The 20,564-nt window shown below is 57.3% G+C and overlaps 2 protein-coding genes across 9 annotated transcripts in view; both read left to right on the top strand.

The window, feature by feature from the left end:
* The window catches only part of SOGA1 (suppressor of glucose, autophagy associated 1), a 90,867-nt gene extending 81,038 nt beyond the window's left edge, over window positions 1-9,829 (top strand). For 6 of the 8 annotated variants that reach the window (XM_043526623.1, XM_043526625.1, XM_043526622.1 and 3 more), the window contains 2 exons: window positions 152-1,592; window positions 2,534-9,829. In XM_043526623.1, the coding sequence (XP_043382558.1) occupies window positions 152-1,592; window positions 2,534-2,683 (1,591 nt within the window). In that variant the 3' untranslated portion in view covers window positions 2,684-9,829. The remainder of the gene's footprint in view (window positions 1-151; window positions 1,593-2,533) is intronic. The other 2 variants (XM_043526627.1, XM_043526626.1) reach the window with 1 other exon arrangement.
* A 5,073-nt stretch (window positions 9,830-14,902) lies between these two features.
* Window positions 14,903-16,417, top strand: LOC122462632 (extensin-like). The gene is made up of 2 exons (XM_043526628.1): window positions 14,903-16,032; window positions 16,073-16,417. Exons 1-2 carry the CDS (start codon window positions 14,903-14,905, stop codon window positions 16,086-16,088), a joined length of 1,146 nt encoding a protein of 381 aa, XP_043382563.1. The 3' UTR covers window positions 16,089-16,417.
* The last annotated feature ends 4,147 nt before the right edge of the window (window positions 16,418-20,564 follow it).

Genomic DNA, 20,564 nt, shown 5'->3' with positions numbered 1-20,564 from the left:
CAGACACTGCTATTCCAAACTTTTTGGTCTCGTGGATGGGGCACATGTGTACGTACAGTGGTATCCACAGCTCTCAAAGAGCCGCCATTACGTGAGTTCTTTACCTGCGTTTCCCGTGCGTTTTGACCACTCCCCTCTTCTCTCCACTTAGGACAAAGTCCATTTCCTCGATGTCCGAGTTTGAAAGCTTGCTCGACTGTTCTCCCTACCTTCCAGGCAAGACCAGCCCTGTGATCCCTGACCATGCACGAGGCAAGGGGTCCCCAGCCACACAGCTGCTGTCTAATGGCATAACAGACCCTGCCGGAGTCCACCCCAAAAACTGTACATATGTGACTACAGAGCAACCTGCCCCTGAGAGCCTGGCAAAAGACAAACTGGGCATTTCCTCATGGGACTATTCCCGGGCAAACAACCTCTCTGGGCAGGATCCGGCCCAGAAGCAAATGCAGAGGAGCTACACGGCACCAGACAAGACCGGGATCCGCATCTATTACAGCCCTCCGGTGGTGCGAAGACTGGAGGCACCGCTAATCCACAACAAGGAGGGGAAGATCATGACTGAGCCGGGCTTCCTGTTCACAATGGCCAAGCCGACAGAGCTGGAGGAATCCGACAGCTCAGAGAACACGTACAGCCGGTGGCTATGCAACTTCTCGAAGCAGCACCGCGAGCTGCTGGACAGCCGCAGTGCCGACAAGGCTGGGCCCCCCGGCCCCCGGTTCCCATCCTCCCTGCACGATTTTGAGATTTCCGGCAACATGAGCGACGACATGAAAGAGATCACCAACTGCGTGCGGCAGGCCATCCGCTCCAGCTCGCTGGAGAGGAAGGTGAAGAGCGCCTCCAGTCAGACCACGGGGCTGACGAGCGTCGGGACCCAGACCATTCAGATGGTGAGCGTCGGTCTGCAGACAGACATGTCCCGGGGAAACCTCCACAGCAAGAGCTGGTCCCCACGCAGCTCCTCCCTGATGTCTGTGCGTAGCAAACAGATTTCTTCGTCTCTGGACAAAGTCCACTCCAGAATCGAACGGCCTTGTTGTTCTCCCAAGTATGGCTCCCCAAAGCTCCAGAGACGGTCTTCCTCCAAGCTCGACAATTCGAAGGACAGAAGCTTGTGGAACCTTCATCAGAGTAAGCAAAATGGGTCGGCCTGGGCTAGGTCAACCACAACCAGAGACAGCCCGGTCCTCAGTAACATCAACGATGGCCTGTCCAGCTTGTTCAATGTTGTGGAGCATTCCGGGAGTACAGAGTCCATCTGGAAACCAGGCTGTCCAGAGAGCAAAGCTAAGCCAGAAGCCCCGAAATACGGCATCGTGCAAGAGTTCTTCAGGAACGTGTGCGGGAGGGCCCAGAGCCCCACTTCTGCCCCAGAGAAGAAAGAATCACCGGGAGATGATGGCACCAAAAAGCAGGATCACTCCCAGCCGGTCACCTGCCATCCATCTGAAAACGTCTCCCGGAGCTTAAACAAGAAACTCCTGAAGCAAAGCAGCAGCGAGGAGCCCAAGGCGTCTTCCCCCAGCCAGGGGAGCAAAGACGGGGCCCCAAGGGACCTGGACATCACATCTATGATAGCCAATGAGGTAAGAACATAAGAACGGCCAGACTGGGTCAGACCAATTGTCCATCTAGCCCAGTATCCTGTCTCTGCCAGTTGGCCAGTGCCAGATGCTTCCGAGGGAATGAACAGAACAGGGCAATTTATTAAGTGATCCATCCCCTGTCATTCAGGCCCAGCTTCTGGCAATCAGAGGTTTAGGGACATCCAGAGCATGGAGTTGCATTCATGCCCATCCTGGCTAATAGCCATTGATGGACGTAGCTTCCATGAACTTGTCTCATTCTTTTTTGAGACCAGTTACACTTTTGGCCTTCCCAACATCCCCTGGCAGCTTTGTTTTTACCCTAGCGAATAAGACTGACTTCAGGGCAGAGCTGGCTGACAAAGCAAACGTCTGTTTAGCTTCTGCGCCCAGCAGAGGAGGGAGCTTCCTCCCCAGCCTGAAGTGTAGTGCAGCCCCTCTCCACCCCGGGGGCCGGAGGGGTGAGAGGAGAAGACCTGTTCCTGCAGCAGTTGGTGGGTTGGCTGTAGCACTGTCTGCATCTGACAGCCAGACACACTCAGGCAGTAGCAGCCCAGGCTTGTGCTGCAGCCTGGAGGGGCCCCGCTGGCTCAGCCCTTGGCTTCTCCCGTGCGGAGACTGCTCCCCACAGGGGGGCTGGGTCCACGCTGTCACTCATGGGGCTGGGTCAAGACACTCATGGCCCAGGGGACCTCAGCCTGCACTCGCGTCAGGGCTTCACGCACTAAAGAGCTGGCTCTTGGGGCAGGCGCTCTGCCTCTGGGCTCACCAGTGCTAGCCCTAGGGGGCTCTGGTCCCAGCTGGGTGTTGCTGCAGTCCCCTCTGCTAGCACTGCACCTAGCCCGAGGAGATCTGCCCTCGAGTGGGTACCAGACTGGTCCCAGCTGCAGCTCCCCTGAGCCCTCCACACCTCTAATCCCCCCTCCCCTTTCTCTTTGCAGGACACAGCATGCGACTGCAGCTCCCAGTCCCTCACCTCCTGCTTCGCCCGGCCTTCCCGCTCAGCTGTCCGGCACTCCCCTTCCAAGTGCAAGCTGCATCCCTCTGACCCCAGCCGGGCGGAGGAGAAGGCAGGGCCTCTGAGTGAGTGAGTGAGGGCAGCGGGGACTGGGCTAAGCCGTGTCTGCTTTCTGCGGCCCTGACGAAAGAGCACACTTCCCGTCTGCGCCAGCTCCGCCGCAGCCCGCGGGACCCGCCAGCCCCGAGAGAGCTGTGCTGGGGTCCCAGCGGGCCCCTCGCTCTCGCAGAGACTCAGGCGCATGCACATCTGTCTCCTAACTGTTCCCCAGCTGATGGGGGCGCTTAAGAAGCAGATGCTGCAGGAGAGTCGGGAACGGAGGCTTCCCGCGTTATGCCTGGATCCGGTTCCAGGGATGGAGGGGAAGTTACTCTGGGCGGGTGTCTCCTGACCCCCAGGAAGTAGCCTGCCAGCCTCACCGCTCCTGCAAGGGAAGGATGATTCCAGGAGAGAGGAGGGCGTCCCCAGAGCCTGGGGTGGGGAGCTCTGGGCCATTTCCATAGCCCTTCAGGCTCCTCAGAGACCTGCACTTCAGGGAGACGGACAGCCGGCGGGGGGTGGGGGGGAATGAAGAGATGGGCCCTGCCTGCCCTGGGATGTGGGAACTGGGAACCGCCACCCTGCAGCAGCCTCTGGAGAGCCGGCAAAGCCAAGGCCCTGAGCCTGGGACTCCCTCGGGCCATGCTGCTGACAAGCGCCCTGGAGAGGAATCAGCAGCAGGAGCGCAGAGAGCAGCTGGGTCAGCTCTGAGAGGAAATGCCCCGGGCATACTGTCACTGCACTTCGCAGACAGGGCTGTGGGCCGGGGGTGAGCCCTGGGGGGCATGCGCCCTGGGGGGGTGGGGGCGTGTTGTATAAAGCTGATTATTGTGTGTGAGGCTCTTCACTATGTTGTCTCCCTTGCCATGTTGTCTTCGAGTGGCACTGGCACGCCCCTTCGCTGACACGGCCGTCCCTCCCCCGCGCCCTGGGGCTTTGTGCAAACCCAGCCCAGAGTGGATTGCCCTGCTGTTGCATCAGCCGCTGCAGTGCCTGCCTCCTGTGCTGGAAGGATGCCGAGGGGAGGATCACGGGGGCAGGCACAGGGCTCGTTCAGGCCCTTCTCCTCACCCAAACAATGTTTAATTCCCCACCCCAGCGCCAGCCTGGCCAGTGCAGGAGGCTGCAGCAAGCTGCCCTCTCTGGAATGCTCCCCGAGCTAGAGCACTGGCCGAGTGGCTGCAGCAGCTCCCTTTGTCTCTGGCTCGCCTAGCGGGATCCTGGAGTCAGAAGCCGTACAGCCACCTGGCCTCTGAAGGCCTGGTCTCAGGAAGCACAGCCCAAGGCAGATGGGAACAGGAGCAAACGCAATGCGGGGGGACTATAGACTGCAGTAGAAAGGGGACCTAGCAGCCTCGCAGAGCATAGGGCAGGGGGAAGTACAGCGGTGTTCTCCCTTTTCCAGGGGGCTGTGCGGGAAGAGTGTGTGTGTGAGAGAGAGAGAGTGTGTTTGTGTGTTATCCCTTCCCCTCCCCTCTGGAGCAATGGGCCGAGAGCACTGAAACCCTGGGGACAAGATAAGCCAGGCACACCTTGGGGGCCCTTCCCCTGCCCCTCGCAGCTGGGTCTGAGCGAGGTTCTAGTTACAGTGAGTCTGACAGTGGCTCAAGCCAAGGTGGCAGCATTTCCCTAGGTTGTGTCCCACCCAGCATCTGGCAGGTGTGGTTGGACGCTGAGGGTCGTCTGGATGTCCTGGGTCTCACTATTTAAGGTATTTGTGCATGGTTTATAATGCAATTCGCAGAGGTCTCCGCAGGGTCATTTGTTTGTGTGTTTGGCCTGGTAGCCTGGAGCTTGCTGTGGTTGTGTCTGAGTGTGGCAGGTGTGGGAGATCCAGTGGGGCAGCGTCGGTTGGAGGGGTGTGTGTGTGTGTGTGTGTGTGTGTGTGTGTGTGTGTGTCCCGGAGGAGGCAGAGGGCAGCGGGGCCACGGCTGGAATTCAATCTGATGTTCCCCGACCATTACTGGGAGCTTGGCTCTGACTCAGTGGCCAAACAGCTCTAGGACCCCCGCAACTCACGCTGGCCCCTCAAAGATCCCTGCGCTCACTTCTTCCTGGCCCTTTCTGCTCCCTTCCTCTGTGAAGGTGCTGCGTTCCGGCTCGTGTCTTCTGTAGGGATGGGGTTTTCTCTGCACACGCACTGCTGCCTCCAAGCCCAAGCATTTGTGCCTTAGCACTGGTTAGACACCACAGTAACAAGAGTGGTACAAGTACATGGGCCAGATTCATCCCTGGTGTAGAGAATCAGGGCTGCCTTTGTCCCAGTAAAAAGAAAAGGAGGACTTGTGGCACCTTAGAGACTAACACATTTATTTGAGCATAAGCTTTCGTGAGCTACAGCTCACTTCATCGGATGCATTCCGTGGAAAATACAATGGGGAGATTTATATACATAGAGAACATGAAACAATGGGTGTTACCATACACACTGTAAGGAGAGTGATCACTTAAGGTGAGCTATTACCAGCAGGAAGGGGGGGAACCTTTTGTAGTGATAATCAAGGTGGGCCATTTCCAGCAGTTGACAAGAATGTCTGAGGAACAGTGGGGAGTGGAGGGGGGAAATAAACATGGGGAAATAGTTTTACTTTGTGTAATGACCCATCCACTCCCAGTCTCTGTTCAAGCCTAAGTTAATTGTATCCAGTTTTCAAATTAATTCCAATTCTGCAGTCTCTCGTTGGAGTCTGTTTTTGAAGTTTTTTGTTGTCTATGACGTCAAGAATTATAACATTCGAAAACCAGTCGGAGAACACTTCAATCTCTTTGGTCACTCGATTACAGACCTAAAAGTTGCAATTCTTCAACAAAAAAACTTCAGAAACAGACTCCTTCAGACGCAGTGTTTATTGCACCCTTCTATGTCTTCTTGCAGCCGTCCCCCTGCTCTCTGCTGCCAGGCACCTGTCAGGGGTGAGGGTGATTAACTGCTGGAGCAGTCACCAGGGCTGGGGGGCGGATTAGCCATCTCTGGCCCTTTGTAAACCAAGGGGATTTTTTTTTCAAGATCTCTAGTTCTAACAGGAATGAATGCAGGGAAGAGCTCTGGCCTGTGGTAGGCAGGAGGCCAGACTAGATGGTCACAACAGTCCCCTCAGGCCTTAGAATCAATTAAACATCCCAGCACCTCTGGAGAAACGCTTCAAGCCGTTTGCTCTGTCTGTGCAGGAGGCTGCAGCACTGCCATTGAGTGAGCGAGGCAAAGCGATTGAAGGTCTGTAACCCACCTTCTCATGCTGCATTTAATACTGCAATTAAATCCATTTCCAGGCCTCTAAGCGCTGGTCTACACGACAGTCAGTTCACAGCTAACTCTGTAAGCAGCTACACTAGAATGTAGCTGCCACCAATGTAACGCGCCCGCCCTGCTGACAATGACTCCGTCTCCGTGGGAGGGAGAGCACTTAGGTCGATGTAGTTAGGCCAGTGTAGACACTTTTGCTGCCTTTCAGAAGCCTTCCCACAATGCCCTACGCTGACAGTTAAATGGGTGCAAGCACTGCTGGTGAGGACACGCACTGGCGACCCAAGGAGCACAGTGTGGACGTGCAAAGGCAGTTTAATTACTGCAGAGGCTGTACGTCGCCGCAGCTTTGACTGTCTGCACTGCACTGATGGAGCTGTGCCGCTGTAGCACTTCTGGTGAAGACGCTCTAAGCTGACAGGAGCGAGCTCTCCCGTTGGCTTAATAACGCCTGCCTCCGCGAGCCGCGGTAGCTGTGTCGGCGGGAGTAGCTCTCCTGCCAACACAGCGCTGTCCACACCAGCGCCTAGGTCAGTGTAACTTACATCACTCGGGTGTGGATTATTCACACTGCCGAGCGACATTTATACCAAAGTAATCTGTAGTGTAGACAGCCTACGGTCAACTTAATTTTGTAGTGTAGCCTTGCCCTATCTCGTGTCCCTTTTGTTGCTGCAGAGTGTCCAGGGTGCCTTCGGGCAGGGAATGCTCAATGAGCCAGGGAGGGCTGTCCCGCGGGGGCTCTGGGACAGGTGACCTGCCACAGCAACGCTCCGGGTCAGCTTGATCCAGGTGCTTGGAAACCACGTCCCAAATTCAGGGGGTGGGTGAGGGTGTTTACAGCCGGCATAAACTGCCTGGCCCCTTCTTCCCAGGGCTGTTAATTATGCTCCAGCAAGCCCCACGCTGTGCTCCGCTCAGCTCTCCTAGGAGTTAGGCTGAGTTTGAATCCCGCCCGGGGGCTCCTCTGATATTCGGACTGGGCTGTACAGCCCACCTCAGAGCAAGCCAGCAGCGTGGAGCGGGCTGGCCCTGACCCCCAACGCAGCCCTGGCACGGTGGGGGGAGGGAGTTTAGTTAATGGCTGAGAGAGCATGCCATTCTCCTGCCTTTCAGCACTTGCTGGTTGTGACTGGCAATGGCAACCGCTGCGGGAGGGGGGAACCTTTTTCCTGGCTGCATTTCCAGCCCTCCCCAAGCCCAGCTGTGCTGGAAGTGGTGTGAGAAAAGCTGACCTCATCAGACATGGAGTCCAGCTGCTCCTCTCTGTGCTGGTCCCCGGGCCTTGGCAGGGTCCCCCCACCCCTCGCTGTCCTTCAGCATCAGCCTCCACTGCAGCCCTGTGCTCACTGTAAACTCCCTTTTTGGCCCATTTTATCATCCTGGCTCCTGGTTCATTTTGATTGATTTCCCTCCCCAGGGTCTCTGAGAATATTGCAAAGGGAGAGAGAGAGTGTGTGTGTGTGTTTGTGTGCGCAGAGTTTTAATTCAGCCTGCAACTGGGAAATAATTTCTTCAACCCACCGCCCTGCCAACTACTTGTACCAGGGAGCCGTGTGTGACCGCATTTTGCTTCAATGTTTAAAAACACAACACAGGCCCCAGAGATACCCCTAGCCCTGTTGTATCCCTGAGCAGATGTGTGGTGTCCGGGGAGCCCTGGCCCTGTCGCTAACAGCACCTGCTGAATCCATTACTCGGTTTCACAGTCTCAGCTGGGACAGACCCAGCTCCTGGGGGGGGGCGCTGTTTTAGTTAATTGCTCATGACAAGTGTCTTGCAAACATCCCTTCCTTTTGGTTTGACCTGATCTGATGGGCTGCAGGCCCAGGCGGAGCACAAGGCAGGGTCAGTCTAAATCAGCATGAACTTTTGAGCTGAAGGAATTTTTAAAAATAATGAAATTAGCTAAATTGGGAGGGTAGTAGATGAGTTAAAAATACCAATTGGACTATGGGCTTGCCCTGCCCAGGACCAGAACTGCTGTTTGGCTGGGAATGGAGTCTCATTTGGGGGAGGGGAGGAAGTGCAAACAAGCCACCGGTTAATAAAGAGCCAGTGTTTATCAGCTGGGAGCCCTGGAAGGCATCAGCACTTTATTGTGAAGCCCTGGCGCTCAGTGCCAGCAGATTTCTGCAGTTAAAAATAAATGCCCGTTGCATTAGGTGCTAATGAAGTCCCATTACCGGCCTGCTGCTCTTTGCACTGCTCTGGGAGAGAGTACAGACATCTGCCCCCAAAGAGGATTAGGAGAGTTAGTGTGGAGAGCACCTGGGCTTGCAGAACAACAGTGGGTAGGTGTGTGAGGTGCCAGCCAAACCCGTGGGGAGGGTTCCAGCCAGACAACACATCCACTCCAGTGTGTAACAGCCATGCAGCCAGGGATGGATCCAGCCGAGGGATGAGGAGAAACTCGTGTATTTATCCCGTGAAGAGAGGGGCCTTGCAAATGAAGCTGTGAGGCTGTGCTCTGCGCTCAGGCAGGGTGTATGCTAGAACCATAGCCACGTCTTGTTCTCTGTCAGCAGCCGAGGGCTACGCTCTGTGCACCTCTGTTACGCGAGGGGAGCGCAGTGGCCCAGCTGGTTCTGCACAAGTCGCCTTACTCTCCCTGATGACTATGGGTGGGTCTTAGGTTGCGTCCTTCCACTGGCAGAGCCAGAGAAGGTCTGGGCATGTTCTCACCTGAGAGGAGCAGACAGCTTATTGTCCAACCTACCAGCAGACAAGGAGCTTTGGGAGCCTGGGGGTTAGTGCAGCTCTTGTTAGTTTTTGCATGCGTTTGGCAGGCGTGGGGGTCTGTCCCGGGCGGGGGCTGGGGGAGTGTTGTTAATGTGGTCGTTAACATCCACTGTAAATACTTTGGGGTGGGTTTCGCATTTTCATTGGTAACTAGGGCTTTTTTAAAGAATCTAGTTTTTGGAATGTGGTTTCTCATTTTTACAAATGCCTTTTTAATTATTTGTGATACTCGTCATGTCTGTCCTGTCCTGTAAATAGCAGCGCTGGGCATTTCTGCCATGGGTGGAGGTGATAAGCCATGTGTGGCCCTGTGGCTGGGAGGGACGGCACTGGGCATGTGCCCGGGGCCTTGTCTTGGCCACCTGATGGCCCACCCCAACAAGTGTGCAAAGAAGCCAGGCTTTGCTTCGGCAAAGTCAGTTGAAGGATGCGGGGAGGTAGCAGAGAGAGCAACCCTGAGCCATGGTGTGTGTAATACGCAGCCTTTTAACTTGACACTGTCATCTCCCTGCTTGGAATTTGAAAGAGCAGAATCTCCGCATGAGCTGAGCCTCGATTGGCTGCAGCCCGGGGTGCCGGCCATTCTGAAAATAGCATACTTGAAATTAAAGATGAGCCAGTTTGGCTGCTTAAACTCCCACCCGCTCGTTTGGTTCAGTCAGCCATGTCCTGTTTCCCAGCATCTCCTGTGGGGAAGGGTGTGTGTACAGGGAGGCGCTGATTTCATGTCATTTCCATGCATCTCACTGGGTTAGGGTTTCTCCCTGCAGGGGGTGGGAGAGAAGAGCTGCCCTTTGGGGGACTGTTCCCCCTGCAGCCCTGCCACACGCTGGGTAAGCTATTCCCGAGCAGAGCTCTCTGTCCATGTCACCCGCACCATCACAGCCTTTCCCTGCTCTTCCTTGCTGCAGCATTGGGCTTTGAAAAGCCAGCTAAGCTCTTCCCAAAAGCCCTGTCCTGCTGCAAAGCTCACGGATAGGGCAGGGCGGGAGGCTGTTACCGACTGTTTTCTCAGCCCCTGTTGCTGTTTCCCTAGCAGCCTCAGGTGTCCGGGTCTGGGTTCCATGTGCTCGCCCCTTCCTTTTGCATGGCCCCCCGCTCACATGAAGGGCTTCCCCACTCACTCTGTCCTCTGTCTGTACAATTGTGTGTTGTGAGGTAGAAAATAAAGGGCCTGCGAGCTCTGAAATGAAACCCCCAGAGCTACCTTCTGTGTGCATGTGTGCAGGGTGCTTGGCTGACCCCTGGGTCGGGGGCGCAGCCCCCAGAGTAGCTCCCTGACACCCTCTCGATCCAAGGGAAAGGCAGAATCCTGCTCTTGGCTCCATCCTGCCCTGAGCCGCTCCTGGGGGCTAGGTCAGGGGTGCTTCCGTTGCTGAGCTGACAGACTCTTCCCAGGAGACCGAGAGAGGAGCTCGGGGAGGGTCTTTGGCCTCCAGCTGGTGCACTCCGCCTTCAGGAACCTCTCGTGCCCTTTAGGTCAGTGCTACTGAAAGTGGTGGTCCGCAGACCGGTGCCGGTCTGCGCACACACTGGGGAAAAAATCGCCGGTGCCCCACAGCGGATCGCTTGAGAAGCACTGCTCTGGGTGACCTTGAAGCCCTGCTTCAGCTGTTGGAAGTTGGGCGTCACCGGCCAGCAGAAGAGAGCGGGCTGGGGTACAGCCCCCTGCTGGTTGATTTGGGAGCAGCAACAGCTGCCTGGCCAGGCCTCGGGAGGAACGCACCTTCTCCCCAGGACGAGGCTCCCGTGGTGGAGCAGGAGGCCCCGCTTCACACTGAGCGAGGGAGCTGAGGGGCACCTGGGCTCCCATTCTTCCACAGCTGATCCCAGAAAGAACTGGACCAAGGGAGCCAGGGCCGGTGATAAAATCTATTCAGCCTTTTCCTTCTGTGCAAGCACCAGGCTGCCCTCTGCTGCTGCCTGGCCCCGCAGTGGGGCTGGACTCGGTGCAGCCCCTCCGCTGTGCATGGCACCTGCACCAAGCTGCCCTGCTGGTCCTGAGGCAGGAGCAGACGGCCTGCCCAGGGTGCTGCAGGGGCTGGCACAGCAGGTGCTGACTTATGGGGCAGAAGGATAAAGCCTCAGCTCCCCTTGTCCCTGAACTGGAGCAGCCATAGGGTGGCCAGTTTGGGGACGTATTCCTGGAGGTTTCATCACATGCCACAATTTTAAAAGATTAATCTTTAATTCTGCAAGACTCCAGGACAATCCTGGAGGGTTGGAAACCTTCAGCAGCCATGACCGCAAATCCCCAGGGCTGTGGGCTGCAAACTGCCTCTGGCCACAGGAGCAGCTGCTCACACCGCGCTGTGCCGTGGTGCAAGGCCTCCCTCTGCTAGGGAAGCCACGCTGATCCTCCACTCCTGTTAGTCTCCCCTGCTGCGGGGCTGCCCAACTGCTGCCCTGGAAATCGAGCTGCTTGCAGCTGAGATCACGGAGCCAGCCCCTCACCAGCATGGCTGCCACATGGATTGCTGAACAGCCAGAAGCTGCACACCATCGCTGGGCGGCGTGCAGGGCTCTCTGACAGCTCTGCGTCCAACACCTGCCCTAGCAGCCTCCACAGCTCTGGCTCTCACTACCCCTGCCCCTCCATCTGCCCCCAGTAACCCTGCCCAGCTGGGGCGGTCGGCCTCAGGCCTGCAGCGCTCCTGGCCTGGCCGCACCCCACACAAGAGCTAGGTGTGAGAGGCTCGGGAAGGCCCTGATGCCCAGCTGTCCCCTCCCATCTGCTTCCAGCAGCCGCTTCCCGCAACGTGTGCCTGAGCCAGCCTCAGCCTGGGTTACAGATGCTGAGCCAGCCCCAGTCCAGGGATTCACCCGGCTACACACACGGCGTCAAACAGGCACACAATTACACTCGCACGGTTGCTGAGTGCTCCTGGCTGGAGCAGCCCTTCAGCCCTGGCCTGCATCCTCTCCAGCTGCTGCTCCTTGGCCAGTCCCACGTCATGGAGCATCCCTACATCTAAGGCAGGAGTGGGCAAACCATGGGCCGCCTGGCCAACATTTTAATACGGCCCTCGAGATTCCGTGGGGTCGGGGGCGTGCCCCACTCCACACGTGCTGTGGCTTCCTGCAGCTCCCGGAAACAGCGGCTCGTCCCCTCTCCAGCTCTTGTGAGTAGGGGCAGCCGGGGTCTCCAAACGCTGACCCTGTCCGCAGGCACTGCCCCCACAGTTCCCATTGGCTGGGAACCACAGCCAGTGGGAGCTGCAGGGGTGGCATCTGCAGACGGGGCAGCATGCAGAGTCGCCTGGCCATGCCACCGCATAGGAGCTGGAAGGGGGACATGCTGCTGCTCCTGGGAGCCTCTTGAGGTAAGCGCTGCCCAGAGCCTGCACCCCTGGCCTCCTCCCACGCCCCAACCCCCTCCCCAGCACTGATCCCCCTCCTGCCCTCTGAACCCCTCAGCCCCAGCCCTGATCCCCCTCCTGCACCCTGCTGGAGTCCTCACACACACATACACGCCCCAGCCCGGAGCCCCCTACCACAGCCTGAACTCATTTCTGGCCCCACTCCAGAGCCTGTACCCCCAGCCAGAGCCCTCACCCTGTCCTGCACCCCATCCCCTATTTTGTGAGCATTCATGGCCCGCCATACAATTTCCATACCCAGATGTGGCCCTCAGGCCAAAAAGTTTGCCAGCCCCTGATCTAGGGTCTGGGCTGCAGGGACCACTTCCCCCAAGCAAAGCCTCAGGTAGAGTGTTCCCATGGCCGCAGGGTGGGGGGCAGGCAGTATGCACCCACCAGGGCTACTGTTGTAGCAAGGCAGGTGTTTGTGCTTGGCACCCTTCCCACCCTCCACCCCCAGAACAGCTCACCCCCAGGGGTGGGAGGGATGTTACAGGGGTGACACAGAGGGGCCTAGCCCTGAGGGCACAACAGCAACCCATATACATACAGGTACCCCCATCACAGAGCCCAGTGCAAGTGTGGGCCCCGCCCAACCTGCACACTCCCCACATGTGCATACTGCCCCACACGCTCGCCAGAGACCCCACAGCACCTGGGCCTCAATTGGGTTTTGTTACTGGCTAGCTCCCACTGAACTCCATTGAAATCCGCAAATGCTGGGAGCCTAAATACCTGCCAGGGTTTGGCCCAGTGCTCCCAGAATGCACCTGAACCTGCCAAGTGCCGGGAAGGCACCGCACACCCCAGCCCTGCACAGCCAGTGGGCTCTGTGCCTACGGGACCACCCAGCTCAGCCTCGTCCAGGGTCCACGGGGAAACCAGACCTGGCAGTGCGGAGATTTACCACCATGCCCGCTGTGAGCCTGGGACACAGCCCACCACGCTGCTTCCTCAGCCCTTCCTCTGGTCCTCCAGTGACTTCCCCACCTCCCCCATTGCTCCCCAGACCCCGCCCTCAGCCTTCCACGCTTCCCCATTCCTTCCTGGCCCTCCCCTCGGGCTTCCCCCACCCTTCAATTCACCCTCCACCCCTCATATACCTTCTCCTTCCCAGTGCTCCCACTCCAGCTCAGCCATGTGGCTCTTTCTATGGGACTCCCCCAGGCCACCATGTGCCCCCAACGCTTCCTCAGACCACTCATTCCTTTCCATTGCCCCCAGCTTCCACCACTGGGCCCCCATCTTTCCCCATCTACCTCCATTTCTGCCCCAGCCCGTCCCAAGACCTTCTTCTGACGCCCCCGCTGATCCCCGTCATACCTGTTCACCTCTGTCCACCTGACTTCAGCCTCCATCGCTCCCCTGGGTGCCCCCTGATGATTCCCTCATCTTCCATTACCCCCCCTTGTTCTTCCCCATCTCTCACCATCTCACCCTACAGCCCCCGCCTGCTACCCCATCTCTCACCATCACACCCTACAGCCCCCTCCTGCTACCTCATCTCCCACCATCACTCCCTACAGCCCCCTCCTGCTAGCTCATCTCCCACCATCACTCCCTGCAGCCCCTCCTGCTACCTCATCTCCCACCATCACTCCCTACAGCCCCCGCCTGCTACCCCATCTCCCACCATCGCTCCCCACAGCCCCCTCCTACTACCCCATCTCCCACCACCACTCCCTATAGCCCCTCCTGCTACCCCATCTCCCACCACCACTCCCTATAGCCCCTCCTGCTACCCCATCTCCCACCATCGCTCCCCACAGCCCACTCCTGCTACCCCATCTCTCACCATCACTCCCTATAGCCCCCTCCTGCTACGCCATCACCCATCATACCCACAGCCCCACTCCTGCTATCCCATCTCCCACCATCACACCCAACAGCCCCCTCCTGCTACCCCACTTCACACCATCATACCCTATGGCCCCCCTCCTGCTACCCCATCTCCCACCATCTCACCCTACAGCCCCCTCCTGCTACCCCATCTCCCACCATCACACCCTACAGTCCGTCCTGCTACCCCATCTCCCACCATCGCTCCCTACAGCCCCCTCCTGCTACCCCATCTCCCACCATCGCCCCCTACAGCCCCTTCCTGCTACCCCATCTCCCACCATCACTCCCTATAGCCCCCTCCTGCTATCTCATCTCCCACCATTACTCCCTACAGCCCCCTCCTGCTACCCCATCTCCCACCATCGCTCCCTACAGCCCCTTCCTGCTACCCCATCTCCCACCATCACTCCCTACAGCCCCCGCCTGCTACCCCATCTCCCACCATCGCTCCCTACAGCCCCTTCCTGCTACCCCATCTCCTACCATCACTCCCTACAGCCCCCGCCTGCTACCCCATCTCCCACCATCACTCGCTACTGCCCCCTCCTGCTACCCCATCTCCTACCATCACTCCCTACAGCCCCCGCCTGCTACCCCATCTCCCACCATCACTCGCTACTGCCCCCTCCTGCTACCCCATCTCCCACCATCTCACCCTACAGCCCCGTCCTGCTACCCCATCTCCCACCATCTCACCCTACAGCCCACTCCTGCTATCCCATCTCCCACCATCTCACCCTACAGCCCCCTCCTGCTACCCCATCTCCCACCATCACTCCCTACAGCCCCCTCCTGCTATTCCATCTCCCACCGTCTCACCCTACAGCCCCACTCCTGCTACCTCACTTCACACCATCACTCCCTACAACCCCCACCTGCTACCCCATCTCCCACCATCACATCCTACAGCTCCCTCCTGCTACCCTATCTCTCACCATCACTCCCTATAGCCCCCTCCTGCTACGCCATCACCCATCATACCCACAGCCCCACTCCTGCTATCCCATCTCCCATCATCACACCCAACAGCCCCCTCCTGCTACCCCACTTCACTCCATCATACCCTATGGCCCCCCTCCTGCTACCCCATCTCCCACCATTACTCCCTACAGCCCCCTCCTGCTACCCCATCTCCCACCATCTCACCCTACAGCCACCTCCTGCTACCTCATCTCCCACCATCACTCCCTACAGCCCCTCCTGCTATCTCATCTCCCACCATTACTCCTTACAGCCCCCTCCTGCTACCCCATCTCCCACCATCGCTCCCTACAGCCCCTTCCTGCTACCCCACTTCCCAACATCACACCCTACAGCCCCCCTCCTGCTACCCCATCTCCTACCATCACTCCCTATAGCCCCCTCCTGCTACCCCATCACCCATCATACCCACAGCCCCCGCCTGCTACCTCATCTCCCACCATCACTCCCTACGGCCCCCTCCTGCTATCTCATCTCCCACCATCACACCCAACAGCCCCCTTCTGCTACCCCACTTCACACCATCATACCCTATGTCCCCCCTCCTGCTACCCCATCTCCCACCATTACTCCCTACAGCCCCCTCCTGCTACCCCATCTCCCACCATCACTCCTTACAGCCCCCTCCTGCTACCCCATCTCCCATGACTCCCTACAGCCCCCTCCTGCTACCCCATCTCCCACCATCACTCCCTACGGCCCCCTCCTGCTACTCCACCTCCTACCATCAGTCCCTACTTCCTCCCTCCTGCTACCCCATCTCCCACCATCACTCCCTGAGCCCCCTCCTGCTACCCCACTTCCCAACATCACACCCTACAGCCCCCCTCCTGCTACCCCATCTCCTACCATCACTCCCTATAGCCCCCTCCTGCTACCCCATCACCCATCATACCCACAGCCCCCGCCTGCTACCTCATCTCCCACCATCACTCCCTGCACCCCCTCCTGCTACTCCACCTCCGACCATCACACCCACAGCCCCCTCCTGCTACCCCATCTCCCACCATCACTCGCTACTGCCCCCGTCTGCTACCCCATCTCCCACCATCACACCCTACATCCTCCCTCCTGCTACCCCATCTCCCACCATCACACCCCACTGCCCCCTCCTGCTACCCCATCTCCCACCTCTTGTTCCCCTGTCTCACACCAGTTCACCCTCGATCCCCACTCATGTTTCATCTTCCAAAGTCTCCCACTGAACTCCTTTGTGCTGCCCCATCTCCCACCATCACCCCCAGTCCCTCCCCAGGCTTCCCCATCTTTAATGGCTCCCCCCTCAATTGCCCTGTGCCTCCCCACCTGCTCACATGGCATTACCTCGACCCCTTCACCTTGTGCTACCCTGTCTTACTCCATCACACACCCTCAAGACCTCAGTTTTCTAATTTACCATCATCTCTCTCTGACTCCCCTTCATGTGTCCTCATTTGCAGCCAACTCTTCCTCTCACTTCCTCACTGTGCTTAGTCATTCTCTCTTAATAGTTCAGAAATGACCACCGCCATGTTCCCTCATCTCCCACCATGCTCCCCTTACATTCCTCCCATGTTCTCTCATCTCCCTCCATCGCTCCCCTTTCACTCCCCCTGTTCCCTCATCTCCTATCATCGCTCCCCTTTCACTCCCCCTTTCCCTAATCTCCCACCATCGCTCCCCTTTCACTCCTCCCATGTTCTCTCATCTCCCACCATCGCTCCCCTTTCACGCCTCCTTGTGTTCCCTCATTTCCCTCCATCGCTCCCCTTTCACTCCCCCGTTCCCTCATCTCCCACATTGCTCCCATTTCACTCCCTCTATGTTCCCTCATCTCTCACCATCGCTCCCCTTTCACTCCTCCTCATGTTCCCTCATCTCCCACCATTGCTCCCCTTTAACTCCCCCTCATGTTCCCTCATTTGCCAGTATCTGTCCCCCAAACTGTCCCTTGTGCTTCCTCATTTTCTGCCACCTCTCCCACTTGACTGTGTCTCATGCTGCTTCATCTCCCTCTATCACTACCCGAGTCCCCACCTTCATGCCTGTCATCTCCCTCTGTAACTCTCCCCTGCCAACCCCCTGTATTTCTGTTTCCCTCTATTGCTCCCCACAGCCTCCTTTCCTGTGTTCCCCACATCTCTCCAAATCATGTCTCAACCCACCCCTGCCACCCGGTCTCTCTGCATTGCTCCTCTAAGTCCCCTTTGTATTTCCTCTGCTCCTTTAGGCCATATCCTGAACCCATTTTCCTGCATCACTCCCCCTAACACTCAGGCTTCCCCATTTCCCTGCAATATTCCCATGGAAGCCCTCGAGCGTCCCCTTCCCCCTACAAGTCACCTACTAAATCCTCCATCATGTTTCCCCATCTCCAGTCTTTGCTCCTCTAACCCCCACCTCTCACATTTTCCCCTCTCTAACTAACTCTCGATCCCCACTCATGCTTCATCTTCCACCATACCCCTAATTCCTGCTTCATGCTTCCCCGTCTCCCACCCTCCCTCAGCCCTGACTCCCTCCTCCTGCTTCTCCGTCTCCCACCCTCGCCCCCATTCCCTTCTCGTGCTTCCCCATCTCCCACCATTGCTCCCATTCCCTCCTTCTGCTTCCCCATCTACCACCCTCACCCCCATTCCCTCCTCTTGCTTCCCCATCTCCCACCATTGCCTCCAATTCCTCCTCAGGCTTCCCCATCTTTCTCCATTGCTCCTCCTCAAGTCCCATTGGCATTCTCCATGTCCCCATGTGGCCTCACCTTGACCCCCCACCTCCTGCTTCCCCATCTCACTCCATCACTCACACTCAACCACCCCATGTTTCTTCATCTCCTACCATCTCTCCCACTGACTTGCCCCCGTGCTTCTCATGCGGTGCCATCTCTCTTGCCTGACTCCCACCATCATTCCCCCTTGATTCCCCTTCATACATCATCATCTACAATCATTACGCTCCACTGACCCCCTCATGCTTCCTCACCTCCCAACCCCGTGTTTCCTCATTTCCTGCTTTCTTTCCATTCTGACCTCCCCATGCTTCCTTATTTCACACCCTCTTCTCTCCCTATCTACCACCCCCATGCATCCCCCTTTCATGGCATCATTCCCACTTGACTCCCCCTCATGCTTCCTCATGACCCCATCTCTCCATCCTGCCCTCTCCGTGTTTCCTCATGTCCTGCTATTACTGCCCCTTGATTCTACTTCGTGCTTCTTCACCCCTCCAATCATTCTGCTTTTACTCACACCCCTGTGCCTCTTCATATATGGCCATTGCTCTCCACTGACAATCCCCAGTGTGCCCGCATTTCCCATCTTCCCTCTCCACTAAGCCCCTCCCCATGTTTCATTATCTTCTATCATCTTTGGCACCCCCTCATGCTTCCTTATCTGCCACCAGCTCTGCCCACACTGTCCTTTTCCCCTCTTTCCCTGCCATCTCTCCCTCATGGTGTCTCTCATGCTTCATTTCCTGCCATCTCTCCCACCTGACCCCAGCTGGCTTCCTCATTTCGCACTGTCTCTCCACTCCGACTGCCCCATGTTTATCATCTCCTGCCATCTTTCCCATGATACCCCCTCATGCTGCTTCATCCATCACCATCTCTTCACCCCTTTATTCATTCCCCTGTGCGTCTTCATCTCCCACCTCTCCCCAGGCTGCCACCTCCCCCCCAACATCCCCCCATGCTTCTTCAGCTGCCCCAATTCTCCCCTTTATTCATTCCCCTGTGCTTCCTTGCCTCCCAGCTGTCCCCATGCTTCCTCATCTGCTGCCATCTCTCCTGTCTTACTCCCCCTCATGCTTCCTCATCTCCCAGCATCACTCTCCACTGACCACCCCAGTGCTTCCTCATCTCCCAAATTGATCCTCACAAGACAACACCTCCATGCTTCCTCAGGTCCCACCATTGCTACCCCTTGGCTTGTCCACCAGGTTTCCTTATAACCCGCTGTCATTCCCCACTGAGTTCCCCACTTCAGGTGTCTCTGACTCCCTCCGTCATTGTCCCCTCGACCTTCCTCATCTCCCACCTACCCCCATGTTTCCTCCTGGCCATCTGTCCACCTGATTCTCCCCTTGTGCTTTCTCTTCTTCCACCACCACCACTTCCCAACAGCATCCCTCATGGTTCCGCCATCACTGCCTCATGCTTACCCAGCTCACTCAATCACCTTTGTACTTCCCCATTTCTCTCCATCACACCTTCTCATGCCGCCTCCATATTTCCTTGTCTCACTCCTCCAGGACCCCCACCCCACTCCTGCATCTGTCTCACTTCACGACCCTCCTCCTCACCCACCACTTGGTGCTTCCCCGACTAACTCCATCAGTCTTGTGACCTGCTCTTGTGCATCCTCCTCTCTCCACCTGATCCCCTTGTTTCCTCCTCTCCAACCATCTCTCTACTTGCCTCTGCCCTTCTGTTAACCCTTCTTCCATTTCCCCTCAGAGGCCAGAGCCCAAGTTCTAGGCCAGAGCTTGCATCCAGTGCAGGCTGAATAACCCCTGAGGTGCTGCAGTAGTGAGAGGAAGGGCTCTGTAGTGCGTGCTGGAAGCCCTTTGCTCCTGCCTGGGGAGTGAGCATGCTGCCTCTCCCTGCGGTAGTCTCAGCAGCATCTCCCTGTAATCTCCCCCTCAGCCTCTTCTTCTTCCCACTCTGGCCTTGGCTATTCCATTATAAATTACCCTTCCAGCACAGTAATTGTCAGGATCTCTCTCCTTCCCCTTGCTTGAAGATTGGTACCACATTCCTTTTCCTCCAAGCTTCCCAAACATCCCTTTTCTCCATGATGCTCCAGATTGGGCTGGGTAAATTCTCTGACTTCCCCATGGAGCTTCCCACTCTGGTGCTCCCCTGATGCCTTAGTGTTTCTCCTACGCCTCTGAGTCCGCCATGCCTCCCCATGCTCTGACACCCAAAAGCACAAGCCCCAGCCCCTTCCACAGTTCCTGGAGCTCAGACTGAGAGATGGATGTGAGCTGCACCCCTCACAGGGAGCAGTCTTGAGGGCAGGGGTTTCTCACCCTCATTTAGCCTCAGGTACATGTTGCATTTCCAGTGTCCCTCCGGGCCAGTGAGAAATTTTGTTCCATGAAAACAACCCTCAGCCAAAGCAACACAGCACAGCAAGCAAGACACATCCTGCCAAGGGGACATGACTTTAAATGCAGCAGGCGGCTCTTCCAAAGCAGTACGCGAGCTCAGCATCCGCCCCCTCCAACCTTGCTTGTTGGGGCCCCCTCGGCCTTCTGCTCACGGCAATTTGTCTGCATGAAAATCTCACCTGGAGAAATATCTCCAACTGTGGGGACACTTCTTGCTGGTTAAAATGAGGGCAGTCCCTAGCAGGTAGCAGCTCCTACCTGGGTACAGGGAGGGATAAAGGGCAGGCGGGTGGGATCTCTTGCACTCCAGTTGTGCTCAGCTTCTTAGGGACAACTGCCAGCTGGCACACATTGGAGCAGCCCCCAGAGTGCTCTAACCTGCAGCCAGAGCCAGGAGAGGGTCAGAGAGCTGTAACCAGCTTCCTGGCAGCTGCCCCACTCTGCTGCACTCAGCCGAGAAACTGCCCCAAACTATGTAGCTTCTACTAAGAACTTCATTTTCATTCAGATCGAACCCCTGGAACATGGGTGTTCACACCAGTTTCAGTGTTCTTTCTGAGCTGCATCATAGTCAGAACTGGGAACACAATGGGGACGAGACATTCCCTACCCATCGCATTACAGTGGGCTTTGCCATGCCTCATACTAGGCCATAGGCC

This window comes from Chelonia mydas, chromosome 13 (genome assembly GCF_015237465.2).
Source record: "Chelonia mydas isolate rCheMyd1 chromosome 13, rCheMyd1.pri.v2, whole genome shotgun sequence".
In the NCBI taxonomy this organism is placed as follows: Eukaryota; Metazoa; Chordata; order Testudines; family Cheloniidae; genus Chelonia; species Chelonia mydas.
The sequence above is the reverse complement of the archived record's forward strand: the minus strand, read 5'-3'. Positions and strand labels throughout refer to the sequence as shown.